General features: G+C 36.6%; 1 protein-coding gene across 2 annotated transcripts in view; it reads left to right on the forward strand.

Annotated features, from left to right (window-relative positions):
- Window positions 1–13737, forward strand: part of LOC128243281 (N6-adenosine-methyltransferase subunit METTL3-like) — an 86504-nt gene that overhangs the window by 38058 nt on the left and 34709 nt on the right. Inside the window, exon 9 of one of the 2 annotated variants that reach the window (XM_052960946.1) lies at window positions 6719–6832. The exons of the other annotated variant lie outside the window; for it this stretch is intronic. Within the exon in view, the coding sequence (XP_052816906.1) occupies window positions 6719–6832 (114 nt within the window). The remainder of the gene's footprint in view (window positions 1–6718; window positions 6833–13737) is intronic. 2 annotated transcript variants of the gene reach the window in all.

The raw sequence follows: 13737 nt of genomic DNA on the forward strand, positions 1-13737 counted from the left end.
TTCTATGCATTTAAATATGGAATACAACCTCAGTTTGTAATGTATTCTAAATGTAATTCTAAATGGTATATTGACTATTGTTTATATGTATAATCATGTTGATGGATGATGAACTGTATGTTTAAATCCAAATAAACTATTCTATTCTATTCATATTCATTCATTTTAATAGAGCCTAACACAAATTTGAAGTTGCCCTTTAGTTATCACCATGTCTGTCTGTCCGAGCCAACATAGATGGTTATTTTGCTATTGTAAAACCACATAAAAGTACACGTTTTAGGTGCTTTTTTTAAAGAAGGAAAAGTTCATATCAGTACCCCTACTTCATAGGAGATTATTGGTTATTACTGAAATTTTGACCCTCATGTATTAAGAACCTATTTTCTTAGTATTTCTTTTGGTTTAATCAATAAGTCATCAATGTAAAGCTTTTAGAGAATTAAATTTCCAATCCAGTCATATAAATTTTATTTTGTTATCTAAATTATTTCCACATGATATTCATAAACAAACAGAAAAACATGTCAAATTTGATGAAAATTAAATTTGATTACACTTTAATTTATCAAACTTTACACAAAGTATTATATAAACAACATATTATTATAATTCATTTAATGCAACCTGAATTGGAACAGAGATTGAAAGAATTAAAAACAAAGAAACACGGTATATAGGATATGAAACAGAAGAAATAAAAATAAAAGTTAAACCACAGTCACAGTACGTATTGCATTCGGTAATTAAACAAACTACAACAAACAAATAAAGTTATTATCCAACTACTAAATGAGGCCTACATGTTGTTCTTTACTAAATTGATATTGTTTATTCAATGTCCAGGTATAGTTAGGCCTAAAAAAAAAATATGTCTGTTTCCTGTAACTTGACCGACCGTAATTTTTTTCCGCCGACCGCAATTTTTTTATGCCCCAAAATTTGAAAAATCAGATTTTTAGCGATCTCTGGCCTGTGATGACGATTTAAATAATTTAGTAGTGTCCGAATCGTCGATTAGTTACAAACGTTTCTGGTTTGAAAAGTTGAAACAATGGCAAAAAGCTTAATGGCTGTGACATTAAACTGCAGGGCTTTCAATTGACCTGAGCTCCGGGTTTTGACGCACAGAAATCGTAAATGACCCGAAATCGACGCATCATACATTTGTAGTATGCGTCAGTTTTGACCCGGGATATTTTGGTGTGAGAGTCGGTATCATCTGAAAGGAGCCTCAATGCATGATCTGAATGTTTGTTTAACCCGCAAGAGCAATAAAAAACCGAAGTGACAAGTGATTATCGATCTTGAATCTGATCGGTTACCATGTCAATTAGCAGCACTCAAACTCATTGACGTAATATTAACTCCGCCCATTATGCAAATTAACAGATACCTTCTGCTTTTTCGCTAAATGCGCTGGTTTTGAAAAACAACAATGCTAAGATGTATTTTGTTCATTTATTTAAGTTGTTTTATTATATCTCGGGTTAATTAAAAAAATATTCTTACAAGTTTTTAATAAGTTAACAGAAAAATAAACATTTTTCGTACCACATGGTCTAAAAAGCGCTAACTTCCTGTCAGTTTTAATGAAAGTGAAAGGAGAACTGCGTTGATCGTTGTCAGTGTTATAGTTAAGTTCTTTAACAAAACAGTATTGTATGGTTATGGTCACCGTATTTTCTCCACTATAAGATGGGGAAATTTGGTCCTGATTTTGAACCTCAGGAATATTCAACATAAGGTATTCAACTGACTGATTTATTGTCTGTGGATGACACCCCAATAAAAGTGACACGATCACACCCATCGGATTAAGACGACCATAGATCTGCTTTGTTTCGCCACGATGAACACTCAGTGTAACACATGTTATCTGTCCAAACACGTTGTTTTTCACAGGAGACATATTTTGTTACCTTTAAAATAAAAATATTTTGACAATTTTTTTTTTTAAAAATGCATTGTTATTTTTTCTATGTCGTAAATAAAACTTACTTTTTCCTTACTATATTAGGCTTTGCATATATCATGCACATGCATGTAACTAGCAGATTTCAATACATATTTCATTAATCGTTACATTAATTTATCCGCAATCATCAATTGTTATTTATTACTCAAAATTTAAGTCCCATCAACTGCAATCCAAACAAACACTTGCGAAAATATAACTCATTAACACATGTAATGGAATTTGTTCTGTTTGTCGGCTGCAGATCAAAGAGTACAATTTGTGACTTCACAGCACGAGCTGTGTAAAGATCAAAGATGCACTGCAATGGTTTGTATTTAAATAGGTCAATCAAATACTGTATGAACCCACTTAAATCCCAATATTGCTCTAGGCTGGTTCAAACATACCATACCATCGGAAAATAAAAATCAATAATCCCAAGCAAATGAACAAATTTAGCATAACTTAAAAACTACTGGATGGAATTGGATTAAACTTCATACAATGATAGAGCATAATGAGAGGAAGTGTAGTGTACAATAACCATAACTCTATTCTTGCTTATTTCTGACTTATTGCCCTTTGTTACTTTTGTTTGTCCAGAGTATAACTTGAAAAGTACTGGATGGAATTCGTTGGAACTTCATACAATGGTAAAGCACAATGAGAGGAAGTGCAGTGTTCAAGAACCATAACTCTTCTTTAGCTAATTACTGAGTTATTGCCCTTTATTTTATTTTTTTGCTGTCAAATATTTTTCCAGACATTTACTTGCAAACTACTTGATGAAATTTATTAAAACTTAATACAATGGTAAAGCACAATGTGGGGAAGTGCAGTGCACAAGAACCATAACTCTATTTCAGCCAATTACAGAGCTACTGCCCTTTGTTACTTTTTTCTTGTCCGGAGCATAACTTGAAAACTATTGGATGGAATTTAATAAAACTTCATACAGTGATAGATCATAATGAGAGGAAGTGCAGTGTACAGGAATTGCAATTCTATTTCAGCCAATTACAGAGTTACTGCCCTTTGTTACTTTTTCTTGTCCGGAGCATGACTTGAAAACTATTGGATGGAATTTAATAAAACTTCATACAGTGATAGATCAAAATGAGAGGGAGTGCAGTTTACAGGAACTGCAATTCTATTTCAGCCAATTACAGAGTTACTGCCCTTTGATACTTTTTCTTGTCCGGAGCATAACTTGAAAACTATAGGATGGAATTTAATAAAACTTCATACAGTGATAGATCATAATGAGTGGGAGTGCAGTGTATAGGAACTGCAATTCTATTTCAGCCAATTATAGAGTTATTGCCCTTTGTTACCTTTTTCTTGTCCTGAGCATATCTGGAAAACTACTGGATAGAATGTAATAAAACTTTATACAATGGTACAGCACATTGAGAAGGAGTTCAGTGTACATGAATTAATACACTATTTTTAATTTTAGCAAATTACAGAGTTATTGCCTATTTCTGTGGGTTTTTTTGTAAAACTTTTGTCCGTACAGTAACTTGAAAACTACTAGATGGAATTTCATAAAACTTCATACAATGATAAATCATAATGAGAGGCGGCGTTCAGGGGTATTAATCACCTTCAGTGATAGCTCTAGTTGATTCGCGTCATTTATCATTCAAATTATTGACTTATATATGTTTTGTGGAGATTCTTGCCAGTTCTTGTTGTAACAGCATTTTAAAATTGTCTAAATGTTATTTGATTCACTTTTTCACAGGGTTATATTTGCAAAGTGTAAAGATGAACTGCTTCCCTGGTGAACATACTGACAATGCTCAAAATTGCACATAATGTTGCCACCACTGGGAGTCGAACGCATGGCTTGCCCTTCAAAAGGATGCATTCTACAACTGAAATACATGTACAATGGCTGTCAAGCTAGCAGTTTTAGCTTATTAGTGGCAGAAAGTTTGAATCTATATATCACACTGAATTCTTTTTAAAATAATTCACCTGAAATAAACTTGAATATTGGATCATTCTAACATTTTAAAACAAGAATTAAAAAAAAATAATAATCTTTTTTCAGCATGTTACAGGAAACAGACATATTTTTATACCCCCACAAACGAAGTTTGAGGGGGTATATAGGAGTGAGCTTGTCGGTCGGTCTGTCGGTCGGTCTGTCTGTCGGTCTGTCGGTTTTCATGGTTTCCGAACGATAACTCATGAAGGGCTAGACAGATTTGAAAATTTTTTGGTACACAGGTGTAACATCAGAAGATACAGGTCAAGTTCAATATTGGGGCTGGTGGGGCCAAGGTCAAGGTCACTGTTACTAAAAATAGAAAAACGGTTTCCGGACGATAACTCATGAAAGGCTTGACAGATTTGAACAATTTTTTTGTACACAGGTGTAACATCAGAAGATACAGGTCAAGTTCGATATTGGGGCTGGTGGGGCCAAGGTCAAGGTCACTGTTACTAAAAAAAGAAAAACGGTTTCCGGACAATAACTCGTGAAAGGCTAAACAGATTTGAACAATTTTTGGTACACAGGTGTAACATCAGAAGATACAGGTCAAGTTCAATATTGGGGCTGTTGGGGCCAAGGTCAAGGTCATTGTTACTAAAAATAGAAAAACGGTTTCCGGATGATAACTCATGAAAGGCTTGACAGATTTGAACAATATTTGGTACACAGGTGTAACATCAGAAGATACAGGTCAAGTTCGATATTGGGGCTGGTGGGGCCAAGGTCAAGGTCACTGTTACTAAAAATAGAAACACGGTTTCTGGACGATAACTCATGAAAGGCTAGTTTTTCTTGTCAGCAGTGTACCTTCTAAATTACTCAACAGATTTAAATAAAACAATACATGCATGATAAAAGAAGATGCAGTGTGCAGTAACCTTGGAGTTATGGCCTCTTTTCAAAGGAATGGTTTCAAACCATTCCTGTGTCCAGGCGGCATTTGGGGGTATTTGTCACTCCTGTGACAGCTCTAGTTTTTTTAGGCCTTATTATTGGGTTTGATTATAATAATCCTCATTTGGCATATCGTTGTGCGCGTGAGGCCGATGTCCGAATTTGCCATCTCGACGTCGTACTCAACATCACTTGAATCGAAGCCAGAATGTTCAGATTCGTCAGACAATCACTGAAATATAAATGGCATTATTCAGGAATGTTGTTTTAAACCGAAGTGAACAAGGGCAGAAATTAGTTCTGAATTGCATTCTTGTTTATTCGAAAACACGTGTTTCAACAGCTGATTGTTGTTAAATTGGGTCATGTCAAAGTTTTACAATCGGGATAGTCATTCTTAACAATAGAGACAGTCATTATTTTATTACATATTTGTACTTACTTTCAATTTGTAGAAGCAGATGCACATTTTTATGACCGGATTAGCGAAACAGAAGTGACAGATATGTCCCATATAATGATTTATGGCCTTTGTTTATACAAGCCAGGCGTTTTTTGTTTATCCAACATTGCCGACATTTTGACACGATTCTGAACCATGACCTGTGACGTCAGGTGCGTGATCAATAAAATATAGTTGTATTATTGGTAGTTAATTATAACTTGCAGCATTGTGTAAATTTCCATGAGGAAAACGAGACAGGAATGCCCACAAACCTGCGCACTCAACGTTTTACGCATCTTTGATACCAATGACCTTATTTCGCGATTTTCCAAAATTGTTAAAATAGTTACATAGTATTGTATTTTTAGTGCTTTGTATTTATGGATGTTTAAACTTCATGGGAATGAATTTATAGCAAATAAACAAGCAACAGATATGAAAATAAATGACCCTACATTACGAATACGTAGAATTACATATCTATGAAGCTATTGATAAAGCGTGGATCTCCGTATCTATGAAGCTATGGATATATAAGTAAAATTGCATATCTATGAAGTAAAGGGTGTTAAAAACTCTCAAAATGCCCCAGAATGCAGGAAATGAAGCGCTGAATTTCAAAAATTTCCGGGGGGGGGGGGGGGGAGCATGCCCACAGATCCCCCTAGCTGGCCCCCTACTTTTTTGTTTCAGTCGGTTCAACAAAAACTTATTGACAACCCTGTATTACTTCGCTTCAGAACTTGTGGATATAAATTTTATAACCTTTTAATATTATTGTTTCTTCTTTGCTACAAGATGTTCAGCACATTTACCTTTTCTTGGGTATAAAAAAAATGAAATAAAAATGGTCTAATATTTCTCAAAAGCTGAATAGAAGTTTTCCCAATATATGGACACTTCTCTATGCAAAAATATTTATCTTTTCTGAAGGAAATATATCATTCATGCATGTGTCAACTCTAACATTTGTTAAGTATCATGAATATCTTCTTTGAAGTACAAGTATATGGCAATGACAGATATATTCTTGGTTACCGGTATATAATTAATAACAAGCCTTCAAATTAGATTCTTGGTTATATAATTTATAACATGTCTTCAAATTGCACCCCCTTTTAAATATGCTATCATTTGGGGCCCTTTTCACTCCTGTGATGTCTCTAGTTGCAATGGGGAATACTTTGTTGATTATTACCACATCTAACTTTATATTTGGGTGAGATTGATCTGGTAGTAAAGGTGTCCTCATTGTGGCTTCAGTCCGGACCAGGGGAATGTTCTCATGGCCTCTAAGGACACAGTACTTGTTTCTGCCCAGGAAACAGACTTTAGAATGCTTCAAATCAACTTTCAGCTGTCAAACTAATGCTGAAATAAATCAATATACACCTACCTTTATGTGTGTTGGCAGTATGTGCACTACCAGATAGACTACCCTGAGATGACGCAGAGGCTGAACCGAAAGGAGGCGGGCCTCATGAAGGCCTCAGATACGGACGATCAGGTCAACATGTTCCCTCCACAGGTATATTCACACATCTGTTTAACCCATTTCACATAGAAACCTAATATGAGAAAACTTTTTCTTGCATAAAATTATGTAATTTAATTAGACAGTAATATATGATTTGTATGACTAAAATTTCTTTGTGCTCCGGCCCCAATTTCACAGAAAAATGATTATCTTTAAACATCTCCAAACTCCAAAACTGGTAGATGTAAATAATGTTGTGTGAAGAATTAAGGCCTGGGTCCTGGATTGATTAGTTTATTAGCTTGACTTGAATATTAAAGCGCTATTCAACTCACCCTGGTATTGGCGTCACACCTTTGTTAAGGTTTTGCTTGTGAGTCAATACTTATAGTAGTCAAGCATGCTGTCTCTGTGACACCTCTTGTTCTACTTTATAGTCACAAAAGCTGATTGAAGATTCATGCTGGAATCTGTTTCCAGGTAGTAAATAGTAGAAACCAGTACTGATGTTCTTTCAAGAGGTTGAGAGAACTATCCCTGGTGTGTCTGTAACTCTTGAATTGTTGGGTTAGAGGCGCTTATACCAATTTTGCACTAGACCACTTTCAACCTTAAGCTGGTGACTGGCGGTAGTTTAGTGATATATGGTTTGGCAAGGTGGCCTTGAGTTTGATCCTAATCAGGGGTTCATTCAACGCCTGTTTGAAATAAGGTGTGAGTGGTTTAGTGATATAGGAGGCTGCCTCTCACCCTAAACATTGTGGGTTCAATCCTAAGCAAGAGTTCATTCTACAGACCTCTGTTTATGTAAAGTGGTACTTGTTTCTATCAAGCAAGCAGACTCAATGATTTAGTTTTGGGGATATAATGTAGGAATAGACCTGTTTCACATTAGCGATAGTGTAACAATTTTTAGAACAGATTGAAATTGAAATGAAAATGAGGATCTATGTGTAAAAATCAATGTACATGTTACAATGATCATTCATAAATTAATAATTCATACATGTACACTAACTTTGCCTGTTGTTTCTTGTCAAAGTTTTTTTTACTTATTTTTATAAACTGAAATTTGCCATTTCAGTGGCCTACCAATGACCTGTTTAATTTCTTTTGATTACTGCCTTTCTTGATATCAAGACTAAATAAAAGTGGTCAATCTTTTATTTTACTGTTTCCTGTTATTGTCTTAAGATTTAAGAAATACCACAAGATTGTATTTAAAAAAAATGAAAATGTATTGAAATGCAAGTGTAGTACATATATTTACAGGCTTTCAAGCGGGCCCTTCTTTTCCTACTTTTCCCTACTTTCCCTACTTTTTTGTGAGGCTCCTACTTTTCCCTACTTTTTTGTGAGACTCCTACTTTTCCCTACTTTTTTGTGAGGCTCCTACTTTTCCCTACTTTTTTGTGAGGCTCCTACTTTTCCCTACTTTTTCTTGAAAAACCCCTACTATCCCTACTTTTTGGTAAAAATAGTTAAAGAAATAATAGAAAAGTTTTAACTAAATGCATTGATTGAATTAATCTAAATCTTGGTTTTAATAAGAAGCCATTTCTAGTATTTTTGTAGGATTAGTTTGATGCAGTATGTCTCCAGTGCTGCAAGAGGGGTTCTATGATGAGAATGAGTGGTGCATGTTGACAAGTCTGAGACCCCATTTCCAGGTTCATCTCCACATCCTGTGGCTGAATCCCTCTTGAAGCACTGGTTTCTAAGCAAAGATAACTACATGTACATCACAATTGTCCTTTCCAATAACTCATTTACCTGCCCATACATGCCATATTTCAGAGGCTTGCCAGGGGATTTAGGTCTGAATTCTAGAGGATTTTGATATGACACCAGGGGATTTTTACACAGCGAAATTTAGCGCAATATCTGCATTTATGATATAAGAATAAATACAGAAACGCACTCTAATTAAACAATTTTTGGACTTAGTCATCATGGTCCTTCATGGAATTTCACATATCATGGCTGGATTACACTGTAACCCATGAGCTAGTTTTTTTTTGTTTTTTTTTTAAAATAAAAAAAAAATCCTGTGGATATGGATCCCCCGGTGTGGGGCCATGGGATTGGTTGGAATTCCGTGGGATTTTTCCGCCGGCGGGGGATATAGCATGAATGCCTGCCCCTGAAAGGCATTTTATCTGGGAGATTTAGTCCCCCAAAGTAGAAAAGTTTTAAGTTGAAATGCCTTGCTACAATTTGGCTTGTTTGAGTGTAGCCAATATTTCTTGTATAAAAATGTTTTTTGTGAAACTTGGTGAACTCGGTTGAGTCAATTCTTGAGCCTTTTTGTGAATAATGGGCCAGGTATCGGCCAATATGCCCATTGTCAATAAAGAAATTCTAACTGCCCTTTCTGATAACTAATTCATCTGCCCCTAAAAGGAGAAAAGTTATCTCGTATTTCAAATATCCTGCTTTACTTTTTGCTTGTTTGGTTGTAGCCCACGTTTCTTACATGGTTATTGAAAACCCAATATAACCTTTAGAAACACAGAATTATACAAAAAATGGCTAAACCCAACTAAGCCGAAATTGAAGCATGGCATTTGAAAGTTAACTTTTCTTCTTCCGGGGAGTAAATCTCACGGTTGAAGTGTATTCAGGGGCAGATGAATGAGTTATTGAAAAGGACAATTGGTTAAGTAGTCATTTTTTCGCATTAAAACAGGTTGGTAAAGAGCCCTACTATCCCTGCTTTTTGCTCTTAATATCCCTATTTTCCCTACTTTTTCCAAAAAATCTTCCTACTTTAATCCCTTCTTATTGGTTATCAGTCACTTGAAAGCCTGTATATACTTAGTATCTTAAAATCTGTTACTTGAGTGTCTTGCAAACCAGGGATTGATTTCTCAAGACGAATAAAGAACAGGATTAAGCTAAGCTCGCTATTAAATTTTGCTCCTAAAAAATTGTGAAATAACCATTTTCAGAAGAGTTTCGTCACAATTATAGAAAATCTTTTGAAATCAAGTCTTGATATGGATTTTGACTGATGGAAAATGCTTACAAAGTTTGGAAAAAATCTGACCATGTACTCAGTGTCATGCAACCCAAAATTTGGTGTATGGTGAATGGTGAATCATAACTCTTAAAAACGAGTACTCGATGTGTTGTGAACCATGACTTGCTGTCTTTAAAACAAGTATTCAGTGTGTGGTTAACCATGACTTGCTGTCTTTAAAACCACTACTCAGTGTGTGGTGAACCATGACTTGCAGTCTTTAAAACAAGTATTCAGTGTGTGGTTAACCATGACTTGCTGTCTTTAAAACCGCTACTCAGTGTGTGGTGAACCATGACTTGCTGTCTTTAAAACCAGTACTCAGTGTGTGGTGAACCATGACTTGCTGTCTTTATAACCAGTACTCCGTGTGTGGTGAACCATGACTTGCTGTCTTTAAAACCAGTACTCAGTGTATGGTGAACCATGACTTGCTGTCTTTAAAACCAGTACTCAGTGTGTGGTGAACCATGACTTGCTGTCTTTAAAACCAGTACTCAGTGTATGGTGAACCATGACTTGCTGTCTTTAAAACCAGTACTCCGTGTGTGGTGAACCATGACTTGCTGTCTTTAAAACCAGTACTCAGTGTATGGTGAACCATGACTTGCTGTCTTTAAAACCACTACTCAGTGTGTGGTGAACCATGACTTGCTGTCTTTAAAACCAGTACTCAGTGTGTGGTGAACCATGACTTGCTGTCTTTATAACCAGTACTCAGTGTGTGGTGAACCATGACTTGCTGTCTTTAAAACCAGTACTCAGTGTATGGTGAACCATGACTTGCTGTCTTTATAACCAGTACTCCGTGTGTGGTTAACCATGACTTGCTGTCTTTAAAACCAGTACTCAGTGTCTGGTGAACCATGACTTGCTGTCTTTAAAACCAGTACTCGATGTGTGGTGAACCATGACTTGCTGTCTTTAAAACCAGTACTCCGTGTGTGGTTAACCATGACTTGCTGTCTTTAAAACCAGTACTCGATGTGTGGTTAACCATGCCTTGCTGTCTTTAAAACCAGTACTCCGTGTGTGGTTAACCATGACTTGCAGTCTTTATAACCAGTACTCCGTGTGTGGTTAACCATGACTTGCTGTCTTTATAACCAGTACTCCGTGTGTGGTTAACCATGACTTGCTGTCTTTAAAACCAGTACTCAGTGTATGGTGAACCATGACTTGCTGTCTTTATAACCAGTACTCAGTGTATGGTGAACCATGACTTGCTGTCTTTATAACCAGTACTCCGTGTGTGGTTAACCATGACTTGCTGTCTTTAAAACCAGTACTCAGTGTCTGGTGAACCATGACTTGCTGTCTTTAAGACCAGTACTCGATGTGTGGTGAACCATGACTTGCTGTCTTTAAAACCAGTACTCCGTGTGTGGTTAACCATGACTTGCTGTCTTTAAAACCAGTACTCGATGTGTGGTTAACCATGCCTTGCTGTCTTTAAAACCAGTACTCCGTGTGTGGTTAACCATGACTTGCTGTCTTTAAAACCAGTACTCAGTGTCTGGTGAACCATGACTTGCTGTCTTTAAAACCAGTACTCGATGTGTGGTGAACCATGACTTGCTGTCTTTAAAACCAGTTCTCCGTGTGTGGTTAACCATGACTTGCTGTCTTTAAAACCAGTACTCAGTGTCTGGTGAACCATGACTTGCTGTCTTTAAAACCAGTACTCGATGTGTGGTGAACCATGACTTGCTGTCTTAATTAAAACCAGTACTCCGTGTGTGGTTAACCATGACTTGCTGTCTTTAAAACCAGTACTCCGTGTGTGGTTAACCATGACTTGCTGTCTTTAAAACCAGTACTCAGTGTGTGGTTAACCATGACTTGCTGTCTTTAAAACCAGTACTCAGTGTGTGGTTAACCATGACTTGCTGTCTTTATAACCAGTACTCAGTGTATGGTGAACCATGACTTGCTGTCTTTATAACCAGTACTCAGTGTGTGGTTAACTATGACTTGCTGTCTTTAAAACCAGTACTCGATGTGTGGTTAACCATGACTTGCTGTCTTTAAAACCAGTACTCAGTGTGTGGTGAACCATGACTTGCTGTCTTTATAACCAGTACTCAGTGTGTGGTGAACCATGACTTGCTGTCTTTATAACCAGTACTCAGTGTGTGGTGAACCATGACTTGCTGTCTTTAAAACCAGTACTCAGTGTGTGGTGAACCATGACTTCCTGTCTTTAAAACCAGTTCTCAGTGTGTGGTGAACCATGACTTGCTGTCTTTAAAACCACTACTCAGTGTGTGGTTAACCATGAGTTGCTGTCTTTAAAACCAGTACTCGATGTGTGGTTAACCATGACTTGCTGTCTTTAAAAACAGTACTCAGTGTGTGGTTAACCATGACTTGCTGTCTTTAAAACCAATGACTTGCTGTCTTTTAAACCACTACTCAGTGTCTGGTGAACCATGACTTGCTGTCTTTATAACCAGTACTCAGTGTGTGGTTAACCATGACTTGTTGTCTTTTAAACCAGTACTCGATGTGTGGTTAACCATGCCTTGCAGTCTTAAAAACGAGTACTCGATGTGTGGTTAACCATGACTTGCTGTCTTTAAAACCAGTACTCAGTGTGTGGTTAACCATGACTTGCTGTCTTTAAAACCATGGTGAACCATGACTTGCTGTCTTTAAAACCAGTACTCAGTGTGTGGTGAACCATGACTTAGTTACTTTAAAACCAGTACTCAGTGTATGGTGAACCATGACTCAGTGGCATTAAAACCAGTTCTCAGTGTATGGTGAACCATGACTCAGTGGCTTTAAAACCAGTTCTCAGTGTATGGTGAACCATGACTCAGTGGCATTAAAACCAGTTCTCAGTGTATGGTGAACCATGACTCAGTGGCATTAAAACCAGTTCTCAGTGTATGGTGAACCATGACTCAGTGGCTTTAAAACCAGTTCTCAGTGTATGGTGAACCATGACTCAGTGGCCTTAAAACCAGTACTCAGTGTATGATGAACCATGACTTGTAGTTTTTAAAACCAAGTCAAGTCAATATCTGTTTATTGTCGGATTATATATATAATATTTGAAACATAAGCTATGTATAGCTTTTTACTGACATAATCATTTAACAAATAACAACAGGATTTATCTAGAAGAAAAATGCATGTATAATTTGACATTTACATCTTATATAAAGAATATTAAACATATATGAATCTAAAAGGACACGAAGTGAGAGGCATATTGAACTTGTTCCTAACAAAGTTTAAAATGGCTCGTTATATATTGTATGATGTTGAAACCTAACATTTCTTCAGGTAAACATAATTGTCATTTTTTTCTGTCAATTCATAATTTTTAGCAGTCCGATACAATGTGCCCTTTTCTCCCTAAGCACCCTGTCGCTCTTCTGCAGCACCCTGTCGCTCTTCTGCAGCACCCTGTCGCTCTTCTGCAGCACCCTGTCGCTCTTCTGCAGCACCCTATCCTTTTTGAACAGATTTTAAAATAACTTGCCACATGTGTTATACATACCAAAACAATGTGTCGTGTGCAAGACCCGTGTCCCTACCTCTAAGGTCAAGGTCACAGTGTTTATTCACAATGGAATGCTGCATATAAGTACATAGAGTATAGGTTGTCGTTTCCAGGTTGTAACTTTCTCTTGTATCAATAGATTTTAAAATAACTTGTCACATGTGTTCGACATACAAAGATGACGTGTCACGTGCAAGACCCGTGTCCCTACCTCTATGGTCAAGGTAACACTAAGTGTTTATTCACAATGTAATGCTGCATATAAGGACATAGAGTATAGGTATCATGTCTGGGCTGTAACTTTCCCTTGTATGGACATATTTTAAAATAACTTGCCACATGTGTTTGACATACCAAGACAACATGTCGTGTGCAAGACCCGTGTCCCTACCTCTAAGGTCAAGGTCACACTTATGTGAT

The sequence above is a fragment of the Mya arenaria genome, chromosome 8 (genome assembly GCF_026914265.1).
Source record: "Mya arenaria isolate MELC-2E11 chromosome 8, ASM2691426v1".
NCBI classification, from domain to species: domain Eukaryota; kingdom Metazoa; phylum Mollusca; class Bivalvia; order Myida; family Myidae; genus Mya; species Mya arenaria.